The following is a 22,934-nucleotide window of genomic DNA, read 5'->3' on the forward strand; positions in this document are numbered from 1 at the left end:
ACCGGGGATCAGCGTGTGAGAAAATGCTTGAGCAATGTTCTCATTTACACACCCTACGTTCCTGGCCTGTTTAGAAGTTGGCAGAGCCCTTGTTCTTTGATTATGTGATGTAGATATTTTACATCTGTTTGCTTTACTGTTGATATGTTAGACATGGATTTCCTGTCTTTCCAAAAAAGAAAAAATTATTGCTTGACAAAATATTTAGAATTGAGAGTCCTCAGTGGTTGATACCTTTTAATGGCTAACTGAAAAGATGGTAACAAATTGCAAGCTTTCGAGACTACACAGGTCTCTTCATCAGGCAAAGACTAAAACAAATTTGTTTTAGTCTTTGCCTGATGAAGAGACCTGTGTAGTCTCGAAAGCTTGCAATTTGTTACCATCTTTTCAGTTAGCCATTAAAAGGTATCAACCACTGAGGACTCTCAATTCTAAATATTTTTCTATCCACTGGCTAACACGGTACCAAGATATATTTCTTTCCTGCTTGACAAAATGAATTCCACCCTCATTGCACCAGTCAGTAGACGAACTGCATGCTGCATGTAATAGCGGGGTCTGCGCGGGGTGTGTGAGGACCTCCACATCTGTCTGCATTTATTGGATGGCAAAGGATTTTTAGCTACGGGGTTGTATACATCAAGAATGTCACTGCGGATTAGGACGTTGTAGAGCTAAAAGATAGTCAAAATGATGTATATACACATACACAGCCATGCATATATCCATAGATTCATACAGAGGGGAGCAAACCTCCAGAAGATTTCCCCTGGAACACATGTTTAAGAAAAGTATGCTTATAATCCTTTTTTTTTTTTTAAAGATTTTCCTGATTGGTAATATTGTCAACTTGTGAAATTGTACGATCTGATTTTAGAGTTCTGCGCTAGAAACATAATACTAAGATATAAACCCCAAACTACAAGACGCATTAGATAGTAATCATTGACATTCTGATAATGGGGGTCCCGTGTCCGTGCTCACTTCCAATGATCAGAATTAGGAATTGTTCACTCACCGCGTTTGTTTTTGCCACGGAAAAAACGCAGCGGTTCACAGTACCTGCAAAGTGAGTGAGATTTCTGAAATCTTATGCACGTCCTGCAGATTTGAACCCTTACTTAAGGTGTGTTCACGTGATTTAAAGCAGAAAATTCTGCTCTAAATCCTGATGTGGTGGCAGAAAAAAAACTTTTTTTTTTTTCCCAATGCGTCTGTGTTGCAGATTTTTCCCCACTTATAATATGGGTGAAATCAGCAGCAAAAATAGTAGAAGAATTGTCGTGTTTTTAGATTTACGGTAAATCTGCTGCAAATATGGAAAGAAAACAATAATCAACATGTATATGAGACTTCAGGTATGTCATTTAGTAAACTGCTACTAGGAAATCCTTCAGATTTTGTGACAACCGCTTGGAAATGAACACGACAAAAATGCAACTTAACCGTTTTTTCATAGCTGCAGCATGTCAAATCTTTTTGCGATTTTGCAGCATTTTTCGCCTATTCAAATGAATGTGAAGAAAAATAGCAATTCAAAAACGCATTAAAGTTATTGCAAAAAAGTTCATATTCTACACAGCGTTTTTCCTGCCAACATTCTTAAAAATCATCCGCAAATATGTTTGCATATAGCCATAAGAGACTGGAGTTGCTGATACCATTTTTTCTAATTCCAGATGAATCCCTTCAGCAGAGTACAATACACACACTGCATTATTGAATTATATATATAAAGCCCCAGATCAGAAAGTCTGAACAATACTTTTATGAAAGTTGAACTCCGTCCCGACCCACGTAGCCTGATCGGTATTTCCTCAATGGCCCTCCTTCCTGCTGCTGCTCCTGAGATTTCAGTACAAGCTGCAGCTGTCAGTCAGGCTGGGTAGGCAGAGACTGGGTACACTTGAGCTCTTGAGTTATTTAATACTATTGCTGGACTCAGGAAATGCTCATAATCCATTCTTACATGGGTTTTCTAAATAAATACACCAGCCTCATCAGGCCTAAGAGATCTTTTTTTTTTTCATAACATATATAGTTTCTGTTGAGAAATCTGGTGACCGATTCACTTTAAGGTGTTGAATGTATGGGAACAGATGTCTCTTATTAGGATATTCTGAATTTATCTTTATGTTGTAGACTGTTTGATGAAATTAAAGCAGGAAATATTAATCCCGGTGTAAGTAATCCTCATTAATGTAATCTCTCTGCTCGCAGGTACCGTCCTCAGACAGGCCCATTATATATGTCTGGTGCACGCTTCAAACCTTGGAGCCCAGTTCTCAGGCGCAGCAGCGATTGGTGAGTACCGAACACAACAGCGACGTGACCTCATAAACGGGATGGATTGGAGGTCGCCGCGACCTTGGAAGAAACAGTTTACAATATCAGGCAGCTGCAGAGTGTCATTCTGTTCTTTGTCTTCCCAGATTGTGTTCAGCCCTTTGTTTATCATGCGGAGCCATCTTCCAGATCCCATTATTATACATTTAGAGAAAAGAAGCCTTGGTTTAAGCGAAACACAAGTCGTTCCTGGAAAGGGGCTTGAAAAGCCGCTGCCCAATATAGAGCCGGACATAACCCATCACCTGACGTTCCAAGCCAGGTGAAAAGAGAACGCTTGCTACTTTTCTTGCACAACATACTGGGTATTGTATGGAGTTTGGAGGCTTTTGGTTGTCATACCGGGACACTGCACATGTATGGCACTGATTGAGGGTCCTTGGAACCCAAGGGGGCAAATATGAGCTTTAGGGCGTGTTCACACGTTGAGTTTTTTTTTATTTGGCACTTAAAATACGCAGCATTTTATTCAGTGAGATTTCTGAAATCTCATTCACACACTGTTTTTTTCCCACTTGTATTTTGAGACCTGCTATATTTTGCTAAAATGCAGCATGTTAATTTTTCAGCTTTTTGCAGCATTTTTCCCTCATGTAAAAACGCTGCAAAAAAAACAAAGAATAACATACGCAGCACTCCCTTATGGAGTTTTAAAAAAAAATTAACTCTTGTTCATCCACCTCTCGTGTCTCCCCTTTTCCTCATAGTTTGTAAGCTTGCGAGCAGGGCCCTCATTCCTCCTGTTATCTGTTTTGAACTGTGATTTCTGTTATGCTGTAATGTCTATTGTCTGTACAAGTCCCCTCTATAATTTGTAAAGCGCTGCGGAATATGTTGGCGCTATATAAATAAAAATTATTATTATTATATTATTATATCTTGTTCATAAGTCAAAACTATAGGCAGTGATAAAATATGTATATATATATATATATATATATATATATATATATATATTTATACAGTATATATACAGGGTGGGCCATGTATATGGATACACCTAAATAAAATGGGAATGGTTGGTGATATCAACTTTCTGTTTGTGGCATATTAGTATATTAGTGGGGGAACTTTTCAAAATGGGTGGTGACCATGGCGGCCATTTTGAAGTCTTCCATTTTAGATCCAACTTTATTTTTTCCAATGGGAAGAGGGTCATGTGACACATAATAATAAATAATCTTTTTTTTTTATATAGCGCTAACATATTCCGCAGCGCTTTACAGTTTGCACACATTATCATCGCTGTCCCCGCTGGCGCTCACAATCTAGATTCCCTATCAGTATGTCTTTGGAATGCGGGAGGAAACCGGAGAACCTGGAGGAAACCCTCGCAAATACAGGAGAACATACAAACTCCTGCAAATGTTTTCCTTGATGGGATTTGAACCCAGGACTCCAGCGCTGCAAAGCAACAGTGCACAACTGCGCTGTGCTCTCAATTTTCTGTCATGCGCCGTGCGCACTGCCCTGCAGGTCACATCAGCTGATCTAGTGTTCCCGCCCCGCAGTGTGTTCTGATTTATTCACACTGCGGGGCTGGGAATCTGGCACATGCGCAATTAGTCTCTGCGGCTGTCGCCATCTCCTCCGCCTCTTTCCTCCAGCGTTATACGACTCGTCTGCAGCTTGTGATCACTCTGAAGCTGCAGTGCAGATGAGTCGTATCACACTGGAGAAAAGAGGCGGAGGGAGATGGGGACAGCCGCAGATATAAAATATATAAATATTAAATTGTATACCCGAAACAGGGAGGAGATGGATTTTCAGTCTCACTGAGGTATCAGGTTACAGTTACTAACCATATACATCTATGGACAGAAGAGGAGGACTATGAGTAGGGAACATCTGCAGTGAGAGAGGCACCGACACAGAGACGTTACTGCTGTTTTTAGCAAGTGTCTTCTTGTCTCACCCCATTGTTGGATTCACAGCAACACGGCTTCGTACTGTTGTATCATTTTCTCATTTTCTGAGATTTTGGAACAGATAAATTGTCTGCCAGAGGGGGGTCTGAAGCAGATTCCATTCTCTGACTTCCATATGTAAAAGGACGTATAGACAGATGTTAGACACTGTAATTGCTGTTATTCTAAGCTGCGCTGGTTCTTAGCTGTAAACTGTGTAAGGCAGTAAAATTCTGTAGCGAAAGCTTTTCCTTTTGAATTTGACATTTCCTTACCTTTTACAAGCATGTCACAGTAAACGACTCTGTTATCTGATATTAGTTATGTGTTCTCATGTTTCCAGGGAAGAGGATGACCCATCAGAATGTGCTGTTCCCATCTCGACAGCTCTGATTAAACAAATAGCCATGAAAGCACAAAGCGAATACTCTGCAGGTCACATCATTTCTGACTTTTATGGGGAAAATTGCTATTCTCAGCCTGTGTGGCCATATAATAAAAAGGACACAGACGGGTAGGTCTCTCGGTAATCTCGATCTGGTTTTTCTTCCAAAAATATATAGTTACTCAAATGTTTTAGTTTAAAAAAAAATGGAACATTAATAGTTTTTACCTTCTTTTGTACTCTATGGTTAATTATTTAGGAAAATACTGTTATTTATTTTTTAAAGCATTTTGTTTTCTTACTTTGTGATTTAATCCCTTTTGAATTTTCACTTGTCCTTGACAAATTATATCTAAGATTGTTTCCATTCACTGACAGCGGAATTAAATTTTGAAAATTGTAGATACACATATCATATTGGGAAGTAAATAAAAAACCTTTCAAAACTCAGTGGGCCCGAATAATGAAGACTGGTGGTGTCCACGCAGGTGTTGATGATGAGGTGTGCTGGAGTCAGATGCTCCTGGTTCTTGCAGCAGGGTCCACCTCTTCATGTATCTGGAGCGTAGGACGAGTCCCTGCTGGAGTAAGAGTTGTGGCGTAGCAAAAGTCGCAGCTCGTCATGAATTTGCAAAGCGGTGGTCGCCACTCCTCAGCCTCAGTTCCATCCGCTTTGTCGGCAGACCGCCAAAAGTCACAAGATTTTAGCACAACCTCGAGTTGTGCCAAACTTATGCATGTTTTCAAAGCTTTTCACTGGTGTAAAATCTTTAATGAGTCGAGCCCAATGACTAAACCTTTTTTTTCTTTGCTTGATCCCAGTAAGTGCCTTAACTAACTACCCGCCTGTAGCTGATTTCTGCCAGCTCATAGTACTCTTGGACCACTCCTGCCAGCGATTTCACCGGCTTCCACTAACGTCACGTCTACAGAGCGTTTGATTCTCTCCTGCTTTAGTCTGTTGGGTCGGGGCATGACTTCCAACGTCATTCTGATTGACAGCCGGCTCCCCATTGCCTAACTGCAGTAAGCTGGCTATCAATCTGCATGACGACGGCAGTCCCGCCCCGTCAACAATGAACCTGAATCTCAGGCAGGAGTGTTCGTTGACCGGTCTGAGCCTGTGTCATATTGAACTGGCAGGTAGTGTTAAGAACTTCCTATTAGTTTTTAGGCCCACAGTAAAAAAACAAAAAAAAGTCCTGGACATCACCTTTAAGAAAACTATGGGACAAACTTAATAACACATTCTATTACTTAGACTGCATAAATGTAGACGGGCAGACCGAGTATGTGCACATTGTTTGGTAGATTTGCCACATTTTTGCCTCACGTTATGCTGTCTTTTTTTATATTATGCCTTAGATAGTTTTTGAAGATGGCTGTTTATTCTACCCAAACAAGATACCTTTATATTCTTAATGACCAATTCATCAAGAGTTTGCTCCCAAAAAATTACACATAAAGTGAAATGTTTGCAAAAAATGTTTAAGAAGGGTGCATACTTACTAAGGAGATTGGGTAGTTGCCGTGCATTCCCAACAAATTCATCATAACTTTCACCACGATAGTGGCGTAAACTGCGATAGAAATGTTCTCCAGTCCATGGCTAGACGAGTACATATCATCTGCTGGGACATGGCAGTGAGAGGACACCTCTTAATGAATTTGGTACATCTTACTCCAGCACAAAGACGAAATTTAAGACGCCAGCCTTGACGTATGTTTTAACATTTTTAGCCAATTTCTAAGCACTATGTGATAAGGTCTCAAAGGAAAGCTATCTTTACAAAATGACCTATTGTCAGCTGTGTTTAAATAAGGTTTTTGTGTTACATTTATTTAAAAATAAAAAGTGAACCTTTTTTTTTCGTATCATGATGAAAAAAGTTATCCTGCAATTTAGCATTTTTCACTTTGGCCAGTAGGACTTTTTTTTTAGACCCATACGTTTTGTCCTTTCTGGTAGCGTTCAGAGTAAGTCTTCATACTATTAGAGCCAGAATTACAATGACTGATGTCACCTGAATACACAGGGTCAGACTGGGGTGTCTGGGGCCCACAGGGGGAATTGATTTTAGGGGCCCACCCTACAGTTATATGCAAATACTTGTTAGCCGTTATCCCCGTTATAGCGGCACATCGACTGTAAAGCACAGGGGACTCCTGCACATCTAATGTGCACCCCCATAACTGGGATGTACAATTATGGTAGTTTGCATTAAGGCGCTTCTTTGATTATTATTATTATTATTATTATTTATTTATATAGCACCATTGATTCCATGGTGCTGTACATGAGAAGGGGTTACATACAAGTTACAAATATCACATACAGTAAACAAACTAACAATGACGGACTGATACAGAGGGGCAAGGACCCTGCCCTTGCGGGCTTACATTCTACAGGATTATGGGGAAGGAGACAGTAGGTTGAGGGTTGCAGGAGCTCCGGTGTTGGTGAGGCGGTAGCTCCGGTGTTGGTGAGGCGGTAGCTCCGGTGTTGGTGAGGCGGTAGCTTCGTTGGTGATGAGGCAGCAGCGGTGTCAGTGCAGGCTGTAGGCTTTCCTGAAGCGATGAGTTTTCAGGTTCCGTCTGAAGGATCCGACTGTGGTTGATAGTCGGACGTGTGGGGGCAGAGAGTTCCAGAGGATGGGGGATATTCGGGAGAAGTCTTGGAGGCGATTGGATGAGGAGCGAATAAGTGTGGAGGAGAGAAGGAGGTCTTGGGAGGACCGGAGGTCACGTGAGGGAAGATATCGAGAGATTAGTTCAGAGATATATGGAGGAGACAGGTTGTGGATGGCTTTGTAGGTCAGTATTAGCAATTTGAACTGGATACGCTGAGGGAATGGGAGCCAGTGAAGAGATTTGCAGAGGGGGGAAGCGGAGGAGTAGCGAGGAGAGAGATGGATTAGTCGGGCAGCAGAGTTAAGGATGGACTGGAGAGGTGCAAGGGTGTTAGCAGGGAGGCCACAGAAAAGGATGCTGCAGTAGTCAAGGCGGGAAATGATGAGGGCGTGCACAAGCATTTTAGTAGATTGGGGGTTGAGGAAAGGACGGATCCTGGAGATATTTTTGAGCTGGAGGCGACAGGAGGTGGAAAGAGCTTGGACGTGTGGTTTGAAGGACAGGGCAGAGTCGAAGGTTACTCCGAGGCAGCGGACTTCGGGTACAGGGGAAAGCATGATGTCATTGACTGCGATAGATAGGTCAAGTAAGGAAGATTTGTGGGATGGAGGAAAGATGATGAGTTCAGATTTGTCCACATTGAGTTCTTGTCCACATTCTTTGATTATAACACACCCATCAATGGCCTCCACAGGTTAGGTGATAACTTATTGATTGTTTAGGTCAAGCCATTGGAGCCCGCACTGATCGAAATAGTGGGGAAGTTTTATTCCTGATAGGACACTTATCCGCAGTTAAAAATGGAGCGGCAGGGCGACCAGAAAAAAACAAGAGCAGCGCTTGCAGCCACTGAGAGAATGAATGGATTGGCTCCAGTCTAATGGGGACAAAAGCTCCACATTTTGCCGACAGGGTGGGCGGACGTGAGTGTGTCCATTGCAGGCGGCGCATGACTGTCAATTCATACGCCGGTGACATCCGACGCACAATCGTCAGCATTCATTGTGACGTGCAACGCGGCGGTTCAGGTAGCGAATGCTGCATGTGAACGCCCCTTACTCTGCCCATGACCCTAAAAACCGGAGGCTTTCCCCCCCCCCCTTCCCTATCTCTAGTCCACAGCAAGGGCCCACCTGGGTTTTCACTGATACCCCGTCAGACCAGTCCGCCCCTGTGAATACACATCTGAATATACAGCATCCACAATAGGCGATGTCACAGCTCTATTCACTTCCTCTCCCTTCACAATGCCCTTTGCACACGTTTATTACACACATTGCCAAAAATGTAAAAAAAAAAAATTAACACAAAAACCTTAATTAAACACTAGGCAATTTTCTGATGATTGCTTCCCTTTCAGTCACATGTTTCTTTGGCTTCTTGATGCATAGTCAGTCTGCACATACATACATATGTCATATCTGCCTGATTGTTAGTATGCTTGTGAATAGTTTTACAATATGTGAATTAGTTTATATTACAACCTGTAGGAACATTTCGCTATTGAATTATTTTCTGTTGTTTTCAGTGGGGAACAGTTGGCTCAGTGGGATAGCCCCATGCGGGTGAAACTTTCCCTCTGGAAGCCTCACCTGAAGACCCTGCTCATTGAGCTGCTCCCGTGGGCTCTTCTAATCAATCAATCTCGATGGGATCTTTGGCTTTTTGAGGGTGAGGACATAGTTCTTCAAATTCCTGCAGGAAATACCATCGTCCCTCCTAACTTTAAGGTAAGAAAAAAAAAAAGCTTAAAATATTCTCTGACATTGTGTTGTCTGATCTTTGCTCATCAAAACAATTAAACTTGATCTTGTCATTGCCTGCAAACGACTTTCGACTAACCTCTGCACTAATCCGTACCTCCCACTCCCGACTCCAAGACTTCTCCCGTGCTGCGCCAATCCTCTGAAATGCTCTACCCCAAGATATTAGGACCATCTACAATTGCATAATTTTAGGCGCTCGCTCACAACACATTTGTTCAGAGCAGCCTATCACGTTCCCTAATCAAAGTTATGTTTGTGTGTGTGTGTAGCCCATTCACTATCTCCATCTATCCCCCGTCCCCTGAAGATGGCTGGGCCATCATTGTAAATACATCATTGTAAATACACACCTGTACTTTGTATCTCCCCCTCCTCATTGTAGATTGTAAGCTCTCACGAGCAGGGGCGTTTTATTTCGCTTTAATTATTGTTTTGTTAATGTTGTTACCTATGACTATTGTGTTTGAAACTGTTTAACTGTAAAGCGCTGCGGAATATGTTGGCGCTATATAAATAAAGATTATTATTATTATTGCCTTGGAGAATTCAGATCCGAGACTCTCCTGACTTGGGTAGAGAACATGCATCAGGGATGGACATACCATTGGTGCAACCTGTGCAGCCGCGCAGGGACCCAAGAGTAAGAGGGCCACTAACACCTGCAAGACAGGTGGAATTGTGCATTATTATGAGCTAGTAGACTGCAAGGAGTCCATGTATTGTTTTCTTTTCACAGCGGCTCTTTTCTGTCTTTGTCCCCCAGTGACATGCATTATTGCAGTTCTCACATTTTAAAGGAGTCTTCCAGTACGATACAACCCCTTTTTAGTACTTAATTGTCCTGGTCACCTGGTGCTAGTCACAGTCAGCATGCATTTCGTATAGGGCAAGGGGAACAGGGCTTTTTCATGTGTAGGTTTGTGGGAAAGGATACAAGTAGAACTTGTATTTTATGCATTTCAATTCTTGCTTATTCTGTGTTTAACCCCTTCATGACCTTGGGATTTTTTGTTTTTCCGTGTTCGTTTTTCGCTCCCCTCCTTCCCAGAGCCATAACTTTTTTATTTTTCCGTCAATTTGGCCATGTGAGGGCTTATTTTTTGCGGGACGAGTTGTACTTTTGAATGACATCATTGGTTTTAGCATGTCGTGTACTAGAAAACGGGAAAAAAAATTCCAAGTGCGGTGAAATTGAAAAAAAAGTGCAGTCCCACACTTGTTTTTTGTTTGGCTTTTTTGCTAGGTTCACTAAATGCTAAAACTGACCTGCCATTATGATTCTCCAGGTCATTACGAGTTCATAGACACCTAACATGACAAGGTTATTTTTTATCTAAGTGGTGAAAAAAAATTCCAAACTTTGCTAAAAAAAAAAAAAAAATTGCGCCATTTTCCGATACTCGTAGCGTCTCCATTTTTCGTGACCTGGGGTCGGTTGAGGGCTTATTTTTTGCGAGCCGAGATGACGTTTTTAATGATAGCATTTCGGTGCAGATACGTTCTTTTGATCGCCTGTTATTGCATTTTAATGCAATGTCGCGGCGACCAAAAAAACGTAATTCTGGTGTTTCGAATTTTTTTCCCGCTACGCTGTTTAGCGATCAGGTTAATGCTTTTTTTTAATTGATAGATCGGGCGATTCTGAGCGCGGCGATACCAAATATGTGTAGATTTGATTTTTTTTTTTTTATGGATTTATTTTGATTGGGGCGAAAGGGGGGTGATTTAAACTTTTATATTTTTTTTATTTTTTTAACATTTTTTTCACTTTTGCCATGCTTCAATAGCCTCCATGGGAGGCTAGAAGCAGGCACAACTCGATCGCCTCTGCTACATAGCAGCGATCTGCTGATCGCTGCTATGTAGCAGAAATGGAGGTGTGCTGTGAGCGCCGACCACAGGGTGGCGCTCACAGCGACGGGCGATCAGTAACCATAGAGGTCTCAAGGACCTCTATGGTTACAATGGAGACGCATCGCCGACCCCCGATCATGTGACGGGGGTCGGCGATGACGTCATTTCCGGCCGCCCGGCCGGATGCGGTAGTTAAATGCCGCTGTCTGCGTTTGACAGCGGCATTTAACTAGTTAATAGGTGCGGGCAGATCGCGATTCTGCCCGCGCCTATTACGGGCACATGTCAGCTGTTCAAAACAGCTGACATGTCCCGGCTTTGGTGCGGGCTCACCGCGGAGCCCTGCATCAAAGCAGGGGATCTGACCTCGGACATACTATCCCGTCCGAGGTCAGATAGGGGTTAAGAGTCAAGTGGGCGGAGCTTTGCAGTGATTGACAGCCTACCGTGTGTGTGTTTAGCAGTAGTTGTCAATCAGTGAGTAGGAAGGAATATTCACTGATCAACAACTACTAAAACCCAACATACTATCTGTCCCTTTAATCCTGGAAATGAGAACCTTAGTATTTTTGTTTTTTACAAAGTGATGCTAATTTGTCATACCACCTTTTATTCTGCTATATGATTGATGAAGAATTGGAAACTATTGATGAAGAATATGAAACTTTCTTTTTATAGATATTATTATGATACATTTATTATATGTTGTTAGGGTCACGCTAGCTGGTATTGTGAAATGTAAATATTCTTTCATAATTACCTTTTTCCCTTTCCATGTGAACATATAATCCCTTAAAAACAATTTTATTTATTTTGTTTATTAAAAAGACACCTTCCCAGTGTAAACAATTGGTTCAAAAAAATAATGTACACAAAGCCTACAGTAATCCTAATTTTAAACCCTGCCTAGCAGTGGAGGTTGGCACCCTATACGATTTTTGGCGCCCCCACTCACCAAGGACTGTCCCTCACTTCCCTAGATATCCCTAATAGTAACAGGTGGGAAAAATATAGATAAAAGATAAGAGATGGGAAAAAAATTAATGAAAAAATGTAAGTATTCTGTGGATCATATAGATATATTAACGATGGCTAGTCTGAATATGCATTAAATATCCGTTCCTATGACAACTCCTCTGAAAAAAATCCTTTTGTTTAATTGTTATTTCTTTGCCCCAGCCTATAACATGATAATATGCTCAGGGGTTAGATTCACTATATACAGTTATTTTCAAACAGGTATAATATAATAAAGCAGACTTATCATAGAGAAGATGCGCCTCGACGCATTTCCCCGCTGTTACAGTTTATCAGGAGCCCTGATTGATACTGGCGATGCCAAGGATGCCATGATACAAAAGTAGCAACTTTTTCCCATTCCATCATTCAATAAATCTATTTTTTTTAGCTGAATGTTTTCTCGCGTAACTACATATGAAAGTGCTCCGCTCCTCCAGCTCTATAACCTGCTGTCTGCAGCTTGCACTGCGGTCACATGCCAGCTAGACTTGCAGAGCCGGACATGTCTAGTCGGAATGTGGCCCGAAGTAAGTAAATCTCATACTTAATCACATGACCTCCCGTTTCCGGCACTGTCAGTATTAGCGATGTGAGAATTTACAAGTCTGCAGTCACGTAGAGTGACTGCAGACTTGCACAAAAAGGCCAGACAACCCCTTTAAGGACTTGTCGTGAATATAATAGTAGTGGGCAACCCCTTTAACATCTCCAGTATGGATGCACCATTGTATTAGATTAATAGTTAATAGTAAAACTGTAGGAAGACATACTGTTTTGTTCCCCTACACATATGCAATACTCTTGACGTTGGAGAATTCACCCTTCCATGATCTTGCTGCCGGCAGACGTATAATTCGGTGCACAGAGTAATGGGCTGCAGTTATGGTAAGCAGCTGACACAGAGTTCTTCTCTGCAAAATAGAAATCCCCTTTGGGACGTTTAAATCTGAATAATATGACAACAAAGCAGTCACTTAGTGCTCCATTAAAAATTATCAGTTTACCAATCAATCGTCAAAGGAAATCAGGCTTAGAGGGGCTTGTAATTATTTGCAGACATTTGTATAGGGTAACTGCTCAGGAGCTACTGGAAGAGGGGATAGTCAAAGGCTGAAAGATGTCTCTATCTGCGTCCTGCAAGGGGGTTTCTTGAGGTCCTGACCCTCATAGGTCAGGGGTGAGGTCCTGGTCAGGAGACTGCTTTTATTTATTATTATTATTTTCCTCTTTTTTGCTATAGCTTTGCAATGGATAAGCATTCATACCCCCTGATGTATTCTTGTTTATGATCACCTTTAAAGACCTTTATATAACATTTGCATCTCAAATTGCATCTAACATTATGTTCCTTTGAAAACGCTCTCTTATTCCTCCTAATTTTTCCCGTTGTTGGAGAGAGTCAGTGTTTAGTAGCAGAGATGCTGAGCCGGATTACAGAAAGTTGAGCATCTCCATTCACTCCTATGTAGTCTGTGACCAGTACAGCATAAGGGGTAGGCTTGTACAGTGCGACTGACAGCTGATTGTAAAGGGCTTCTTCTGTGTTAACTGCAAGTAAGTCCCAGCACGTATAGTGCTGGCAGGATTCAAAGCCCAGGTACACACCCACTGCATCTGTGTGAACGGCAAGTAACCATGACTTGTTTCAGTAACGTTTGAGACCCAAATGTTTTGAGCTTCTTACTTATCTAGCATCCTGCGACGGTGTAATTACATAGCGCTCATAAGCAGCAGGCAAGTGTATGGTGCAGCAGGGAGCTAATGGAGTAAAAGAGCTCAAGGGGGCAATTTTAACCAGCAACCGTCCTTGCACAACCTTTAACTACCTACACTAATGAAAATAGTACAAGACTTGAAAAACAAAATTCATAAAATGTAGTTTTAACTAGCAATATATTTTGGTCACTGCTGTTGCTGATGATTGGGTGCAGCAGTCACATGCCTGGTTAAAGCCCAAGCAGAATTGGAAGACGAATGGCAAGGAATCAGTAAAGTAAATATCGTTGTTGTTTTTTTTTCCTTATTTTAGAGTATGCTGGAAAATGTTATAAAACAAAAAATAATCAGGGTCAGACAACCCCTTTAAAGAAGCGCTCCCATCAAAGTTACTATCCTCTTAAAGAAGTTAAACAACTTCTTCTCATACCCCTCACTTGGCTGCCATAATATAAAGCTTATACCAGCTCCCCGTGATGGCGCCATTCTCGTGGTGTCGGTACTCGCTCTCCCTGGGCTCTCGTGTTGTAACACTTGACACCGGTGCCGAATCAGCGCTGGCGTCACTGTCTCTGGCCTCCTGTCGAATTGAACAGGAAGAGGAAGTCCGAGATCAGCTGCAGCCTGGGCTTTACCCTTCATGACGCCGTGACATGTTACAACAGCTGCACAAGAGCCCAGGGAGAGCGAGTGGCGACACCGCGGGAACGGTGCTTGCACAGGAGGTGAGTACAGGCTTTATTATTTTTGGGGGGCCAAATATTTTGATCAAGAAGGGGTTGTCGTAGTGGACAACCCCTTTAAGATATTGCAGTCATCATATTATATAGCACTGTGCACTTACAATGGCTCATTTTGCCTTTCTACCCAGTTAACCCGTTCATGACCCAGCCTATTTTGACCTTAATGACCTGGCCATTTTTTTCAATTCTGACCACTGTCCCTTTATGAGGTAATAACTCAGGAACGCTTCAACGGATCCTGTCGATTCTGAGATTGTTTTTTCGTGACATAGTGGGCTTCATGTTAGTGGTAAATTTAGGTTGATAATTTTTGCGTTTATTTGTGAAAAATAGGAAACTTAAGCGAAAATTTTGCAAATTTTGAATTTTTATTTTGTTAAACGAGAGAGTTATGTGACACAATATAGTTAATAAATTACATTTCCCACGTGTCTACTTTACATCAGCACAATTTTTTTTTGCTAGGAAGTTATAAGGGTTAAAATTTGACCAGCGATTTCTCATCTTTACAACAAAATTTACAAAACCATTTGTTTTTAGGGACCACCTCACATTTGAAGTCAGTTTGAGGGGTCTATGTGACTGAAAATGCCCAAAAGTGACACCATTCTAAAAACTGCACCCCTCAAGGTGTTCAAAACCACATTCAAGAAGTTTATTAACCCTTCAGGTGCTTCACAGAAGCAACATGGAAGGAAAAAATGAACATTTAACTTTTTAGTCACAAAAATGATCTTTTAGCAACAATTTTTTTTAAGGGTAAAAGGAGAAAGTGGACATCGAAAGTTGTTGTCCAATTTGTCCTGAGTACGCTAATACCACATATGTGGGGGGGAACCACTGTTTGGGTGCTCGGAAGGGAAGGAGCGCCATTTGATTTTTTGAATTAAAAATTGGCTCCAATCTTTAGCGGACACCATGCCTAAAGATTGGAGCTCCCCCACAAGTGACCCCATTTTGAAAACTAGACCCCCAAGGAACTTATCTAGATGTATAGTGAGCACTTTGAACTCCCAGGTACTTAACAAATTGATCCGTAAAAATGAAAAAGTACTTTTTTTTCACCAAAAATTTCTTTTAGCCTCAATTTTTTCATTTTCACATGGGGAAACAGGATAAAATGAATGCTAAAATTTGTTGGGCAATTTCTCCTGAGTACACCGATACCTCACATGTGGGGGTAAACCACTGTTTTGGCGCACGGCAGGGCTTGGAAGGGAAGGAGCGCCATTTGACTTTTTGAATGAAAAATTGGCTCCAATCTTTTTTTTTAATTTAAATAGATTTTTATTAACAATATAAAAAAAAAAGGAGAACAACAGAATGCCATTTACATTGCATTATATCAGATACACATTTTCTTACTTTAATAAACCCCAACATTACCCCAACTACCCCCCTCCCCCATAAGACAGCTCAGTCTCAATCTCCACCCCACCGAGGCATTATCTGCCTCTTGTAATTTATCCTCTTCCAGGTCTTAGGAAACACGACGCCTATACTCCTCAATCCAAATCAAGCCAAGGAGACCATATTTTATTAAAGAGTTCTATTTTCCCCCTTTTACTGTACACCCCCTTTTCCAATTTTAGACCATGTTGAACATATTGGAGAAATTCCCTTCTCACAGTTGGTTCCGCGTTTATCCAGTTTCGTGCTATTACTTTCCTGGCCATGTAGAGTAGCCTAGCAATTGCAATCTTCCAAGTATTGTCAACTCCAATTTCTTCCACATATCCCAGCACACATACTATCGGGTCTCTAACAACTCTGCACTTATACGCTGCTTCAACTCGGCTCAAAACCACCACCCAAAAGGCAGCCAGTCTCGGACACGTCCACATCATGTGATATATTCCTGCCTTCTCACTCGCACACCTCGGACACCCAGAATTGGCACGCAATCCCGCTTTGTATAACACTTCCGGAGATTTATATACCCTATGCAAAATGTATAGCTGCGAGAGCCTATATGGTTCACTCAAGGATAGTCGCGGAACCCACTCCATCACCGATTCCCAGGTTTGGCTCCAATCTTTAGCGGACACCATGCCGTGGTTGGAGAGCCCCTGTGTGCCTAAAGAATGGAGCTCCCCCAAAAGTGACCCCATTTTGGAAACTAGACCCCCCAAGGAACTTATCTAGATGCATAGTGAGCACTTTGAACCCCCAGGTGCTTCACAAACTGAACCGTAAAAATGAAAAAGTACTTTTTTTTTACAAAAATTTTCTTTTACCCTCAATTTTTTTCATTTTCCTATGGACAACAGAATAAAATTGATCCTAAAATAAATTTGTTGGGCAATTTTTCCTGAGTACACCGATACCTGATATGTGGGGGTAAACCACTGTTTGGACGCACGTCAAGGCTCGGAAGGGAAGGAGCACCATTTTTTGGCTTTTTGAATGAAAAATTAGCTCCAATCGTTAGTGGACACCATGTCGCATTTGGAGAGCCCCTATGTGCCTAAACAATGGAGCTCCCCCACAAGTGACCCCATTTTGGAAACTAGACCTCCCAAGGAACTAATCAAGATGTGTGGTGAGCACTATTTACCCCCAAGTGCTTCACAGAAGTTTATAACGCAGAGCCGTGAGAATAAAATATCTTTTTTTTTCCTCAAAAATTATTTTTAGTCCGCAATTTTTTTTATTTTCTCAAGGGTAACAGGAAATTGGACCACAAAAGTTGTCCAGTTTGTCCTGAGTACAATGATACCCCATAAGTGGGGGTTAGCCACTGTTTGGGCACACGTCGGGGCTCGGAAGGGAGGTAGTGACGTTTTGTAATGCTGACTTTAATGGAATGGTCTGCGGATGTCACGTTGCGTTTCAGAGACCCTGATGTGCCTAAATAGTAGAAACCCCCCACAAGTGACCCCATTTTAAAACTAGACCCCCCAAGGAACTTATCTAGATGTGTGGTGAGCACTTTGAAGTCCCAAGTGCTTCACAGAAGTTTATAACGTAGAGCCGTGAAAATAAAAAATATTTTTTATTCCTCAAAAATGATTTTTTAGTCCGCTAACGGATCCGTTACATTGCGTTAGTGGCGCTATGTAACGGATTCTGTTAGCGGATACCCACTAATGCAATGTGAACCTAGCCTTATATAATATGATGATTGCAATATATTAGGAGCATGAAAACTTTGATGGGAGGAGGAAGGCTTCTTTAAGTGCAAAGTTAGAACCGCTTCTTACATCACGGCATCTGCGGCACTTCATTTGATTAGCCGGCCGGGTATGATGTCATCGTCGCACCGTGATGCACATGCGACGTTGCGCCAAGTCGGCTAATCAAACGAAGAGCTGCGGATTCGGTCAGTTAAGAGGCAGTTCTCACATCTCCTGTCCTGCAGCCACAGATTACCGCTGCGGCCGATGGTTGTGCAAATCCATTTGAACCAACTCTACTTATAAGGAAAAACTGAAATAAATTAATTTGTATTTCCTGGAGGATAGAAGGCAAAATATATTCAAGGTTTAAAGTAGGTTCAGGAGGGGAGAGTTTTAATAAGAAACTAAACACAAGAATAAGGGGTTGAGTCTGAAGTTGGTGGGTGCCATAAAACATGTTGGGATTGCCCGTGTATGTCAGGCAATCCCCACACTTTGTGGTTGTCCAACAGCCACGAAACATGCAGCCGCGGGGACGTGAACATCTCATTCGAGCACCCGCAATACTACGTGCACACCTGAGCACCCGCGATAGGCCATGTTCACATTGCGTTGGTGCAGTCCGTTCAACGCATGCGTTATACGGACTGCACCAATGCTATTGCCTTTTAAAGATCGCGTTATGTGATGTGATGGAGCATCTGCGCTATCGGTGACGGACCTGGAAATGCTGCAGACCGCGTCCAAGGGTCCGTCACAGAATGACGGCACATCGCTAACACATGTCGTTTATGATATGCGTTAGCGAGGTGCTACATACTGGCAGTCAATGGGTTCGCTAACGCATCCGTTACATAGTCTTAGCACCGCTGTGTAACAGATGCCGTCAGCGCATTGCCATTGACGCAATGTGAACTCTTCCATACTCCGTGCACACCTGAGCACCCTCGGCAAACTCGAGTAGCGAGCACTTGCGCTCATCACTCAGTGACAATGTGGCAATAAAATCAAATCAAATTAGTTTGTAGCCGAGATAAATGATCACTTTCTTGCTTTTCATTTGTGGGGGAAATGCAAGGTTGATGTATGAGATAATACCTCCATGATTATACGTATATGACTCAATAACTATGTCCAGGTACAACATTTGGGGCCAGATGTGATTATAAGGATCTTCGACATGACATAAAATAATTGCAAATAGCAGTAGGGGGTATGTTATGCTTTATAATACGGAGGAGAATCTAATGAATGCTGAAACCATGACATCACTGTGTTTACAGAAAATCTTATAGTCAGATGGTTTTCTTTAATAGTTATTGCAATTTTTAAGTAGAATTTGTTATTCAGCAATTATTATGAACGGCATTCATTCATTCAGTCATTATATATTACCAGCGCCGACGTCTGTCTCTCCATTCTCACCCTGCTGCCTCGCTTTATATGCATGTCTCATTGTTAATTTGCTATATGTGACATATATAAGGGTTAAATCAGACATAGGCTCCTTTTTAAAACTTGAACCCCCAAAGTTTAGCTTTTCTGTGGGCGATATAGGTGGATTATAATTATAGAGAGCAGTGGAGAGCCAAAGGTGCACAGTAATAGGGAGAAAAACGTCTACCTGTGATGAATACAGTGGACTTCTTCTTTAACAGTGGACTCTTTGCTGGCCGCACTCTGGAATCTTAAGCTTCAAGATAACAAAAAATACTGAACATTACACAGACAAGGCGACATAATGAGGCTGATATGTTTTATTAAAGGTGCGTTTTTCCTTTAAGAAGCCACCATCCTAGGCCGTATGATTCTTAGTATAACTGGCCTGATTTAATGATAGTAAAGGTATTTTGCCATCAATCAACTATTATAGATATATACCATAATAGAGAAGTTTAAACTGCAGTCCTACCATAGCAGAAATGACGCAGTGAAATTTGTATCAGTAAATACCACTTTACATCTTGTTGTAAAAATGGTGTGGTTAAAAAGTAATGTACATAATAATAATATTTAATTAACCTCCAGGCACTGCAAAGTTACACTTTTTTGTAAAAAATTTTATTACCTTATTTTTGCTTCCTTTTTTCCCAAACAATGTGTTGCAGTGCTTTCTCACTGCTCCTTTAGGAACTGCTTTCAGCTGCTGCTCAGAAAGAATTTGTACACTATATTCAAGCAATCTGTGTATGAGGCTTTCCCTGTCTGAGCCTCTGGGCTCCCCAAAGCCTCTACTCAGACAGGGGTATCCCCCTACATAGACTGTTATGATATAGGGTATGGATGCTTGCTAAATACAGTTGCAATGAGCTTTTAAAAGATCATGACCTGAGCATTGAAACAGCCCAGCAGTGTAGTGTTTTTGAGAGAAGGATACAGTATATAAAAAAAACCTTAACTGTCCAATGCCTAAAAGTTTTATTTTTTAAAAGTTAACTATTTCACCCTTTGCATAGCATAGCCCTCCATGGAAGCATCCGCAGCATATATTTTAAATGCTTAGGATTTTAAATTAAAGGGGTTGTCCGACGTTAGGCTACAAGTCATGAGTCACTATGTGACTACTGACTTGTGAATCCACACATCGTACGCTCTGCGAGCTGAGAGGATTCTCTGTTGCCAGGAGTGGCGGACGTGTGACTGCAAGCATGCCATTTGTATAAATGTGATCACATGCCAACTAGACATGCGTGGCCTTGCTCAATGCTAGTGTATTGTGCAAGGCTGGACACATCTAGTCAGAATGTGCCCGGACGCATGCAAATCGCATTCTTGTGGTCACATGACCACTCGCTCCCAGCTCCCTGACAGTGCACATAGAGTGACTGCAGATGTGTTGCCTTTAGGCCTCTTTCACACTTCCGTCTTTCAGCTCCCGTCACAATCCGTCGTTTTTTGAGAATGCACGATCCTGCAAAAAAATTTGCAGGATCCTGCATTTTCTCATAGACTTGTATTAGCAACGGATTGTGACGGATGGCCATCCGTTTCATCCGTCTTTCACTGGATCCTGCATAAAAAAACCGGTCCGTCGGGCAGAGAAAACGTTCAGAGGAACTATTTTTTCTGCACGTCGGAAAATCGGTCAACGACGCATCCTGCGCTGCCGTCACTGGCTACAATGGAAGCCTATGCGTCGCTGACTGTGAAAAGCAGGAATCCAGCGACGGGTCCCGCCTTTTCAAACTGAGCATGCGTGGAAGAATTTCCCGTCGGGGAAATTCTCTCTCGCTCGCTCTCTTTTTACTATTGATGCTGCCTATGCAGCACCAATAGTAACAAGATAGAATGTGAAAAATAATAAATAAAAAAAAATCGCAATATCTAGGCTATGTGCACGTAGTGCGACTTCTCGCCAGATTTCGCAATGTATTACTAGGAACGCTAGCTGCCGGGAGCATCGCTGCGCAGGACTCCGGTAGGTGAGGATATTGCGATTTTTTTTTTTTTTATTATTATTTTTTTTTAACCTGGTTTGTGTTGTGTATGCGTTTTCGCAGCGTAAAACCGCTGCGAAGACGCATACACAACAGGTGCACATAGCCTCGATGGGTCCGTCAGAAAGACGGGCCCAGTGCACACGTTTTCCACAATCTGCACAGGATCCGTCATTTCAACGTCTTGACGGATCCTGTGCAGATTTGGAAGATGGAAGTGTGAAAGTAGCCTAAGAAATAAGCGACTTCTATTCTGCTGATCACAAAACTGCAAGTTCTAGTGTATACAGTCTGTTATTAGCTGGTGGTTGTGGTCACTCCAAGATCAGATCACAAGTGATCATAAAGTGACCAATTAGTAGTGATAATAATAGATTTGGGATTAAAGGGAATTTCTTTTTGTGGAATGTAACATACGAGTGTAGGATCTCACATTCTAAGTAACCTTATGTGATCTATGGAGGAGATAGGTGGGCAGCCCCCAGAAGTGTCCCCCAGTATGTGCAGTAATCTGCGTAGTATGTTTTCCATTATGACACAAATATTTGTAATGAATGCTGAGCTGGTGACATCAGGACGAGCCCCCCGTAACACATCACATCATAAATTACATTCCTGCGAACACTGTGCGGAATCGGATGTCACGCATCTCATCCATTGCTTCGCCGGGCCCTTTTATTATAAATCTCATCTCGAGTTTTACGACCTCGTTTGCTGTAAATACTTCGTTAATCATCGCCGAAGAGTAAAAGTGGAAAGCTCCATGGTTTATTTTGCGAGTGTCTGAGGGGCGGCGTGAGGAGCCAGTTGGAACGCGAGATTAGGATCTGTTTTAGTTTGGTATAAATACGAGTTCTAGAACATTGTTACATTGTGTACCTCGGTGACACGATGTGTCAGATAATCCAGTCATTCTCTCCTAATTCCACCCAGCACAACCCAACATGCCTACAGATTATAGGGGTCGTAAATGGCAGATGCCGGCCACAGACTGTATAAACACACCGCAGCTTTCATCAGATGTAATACTGGACCATTTACTCAGCTGATCAAAGGGAATCAATATGATGGATACAGGACATGTGACTGCAACTTTTGTCATTTGTTTTTATGCTTTGTTTTTTTTTGTAATTGTGGGGTTGGGGGCTTTCAAGGCACCAGCTGCACTTCCTGGGGTCTGTGTGTCTTTACTTAAAGGTTCCTATTAGGATTGACTGGTGATTGTTCCTAGTTCCTTACAGTGCTCAGCAGGAGATTATTCCTCCTCTGATGTCCTGATTATAATCAGTTACAATGCTTGGATCATACACTTGTCTTTGTTGTGAAAACGGAAGAAATTACAGCTGGAAATGACGTCCTCTATTGCTATTACAATTTTCATTATCTAAGTATTTTTTGGGGGCTCGTAAATGCTTTTAGATGAGATAAAGGAGACCCATGCCAGTTTCATGCATCAATACATTATAAAACTCAACACGCAGGTTTACTGGGAAGATTGTATATTTATTTAAGGGGTTTTTCTAGTACTTTTATATTGATAGCCTATCTTTACCTGATCAATGGGGGTGCAACACCTGACACACGCGCTGATCAGCTGTTCCCCCTGCAGGCAACAGCAGGATGTGCTCAGTTCCGGAGCGGAAATCACAGTTCTGCCCGGCGGATGTGTAGTGTCCGACTGTGGTCACTATACAGTTGACTATGCAGTTATATAACTGATCACATTCGGCTGCCACTCGCACCAAGGACAGCTGATTGGAGGGGGTGCTGGGTATTGCACCTCCCTCCCACCAATCTGGTATTGATGACCTATCAAAGGACCCAATAACCGCTTTAAAGAGAACCTGCCAGCACAATTTCGAAAGTAACATAGTAACATAGTAACATAGTTAGTAAGGCCGAAAAAAGACATTTGTCCATCCAGTTCAGCCTATATTCCATCATAATAAATCCCCAGATCTACGTCCTTCTACACAACCTAATAATTGTATGATACAATATTGTTCT

General features: G+C 42.0%; 1 protein-coding gene across 1 annotated transcript in view; it reads left to right on the top strand.

Annotated features, from left to right (window-relative positions):
- VPS13B (vacuolar protein sorting 13 homolog B) overlaps positions 1 to 22,934 on the top strand; it is a 1,386,889-nt gene that overhangs the window by 1,254,012 nt on the left and 109,943 nt on the right. The window contains exons 46-49 of the mRNA XM_069731647.1: positions 2,224 to 2,307; positions 2,436 to 2,611; positions 4,600 to 4,770; positions 8,801 to 9,002. Of these exons, the coding sequence (XP_069587748.1) occupies positions 2,224 to 2,307; positions 2,436 to 2,611; positions 4,600 to 4,770; positions 8,801 to 9,002 (633 nt within the window). The remainder of the gene's footprint in view (positions 1 to 2,223; positions 2,308 to 2,435; positions 2,612 to 4,599; positions 4,771 to 8,800; positions 9,003 to 22,934) is intronic.

The sequence above is a fragment of the Ranitomeya imitator genome, chromosome 6 (assembly GCF_032444005.1).
Source record: "Ranitomeya imitator isolate aRanImi1 chromosome 6, aRanImi1.pri, whole genome shotgun sequence".
In the NCBI taxonomy this organism is placed as follows: domain Eukaryota; kingdom Metazoa; phylum Chordata; class Amphibia; order Anura; family Dendrobatidae; genus Ranitomeya; species Ranitomeya imitator.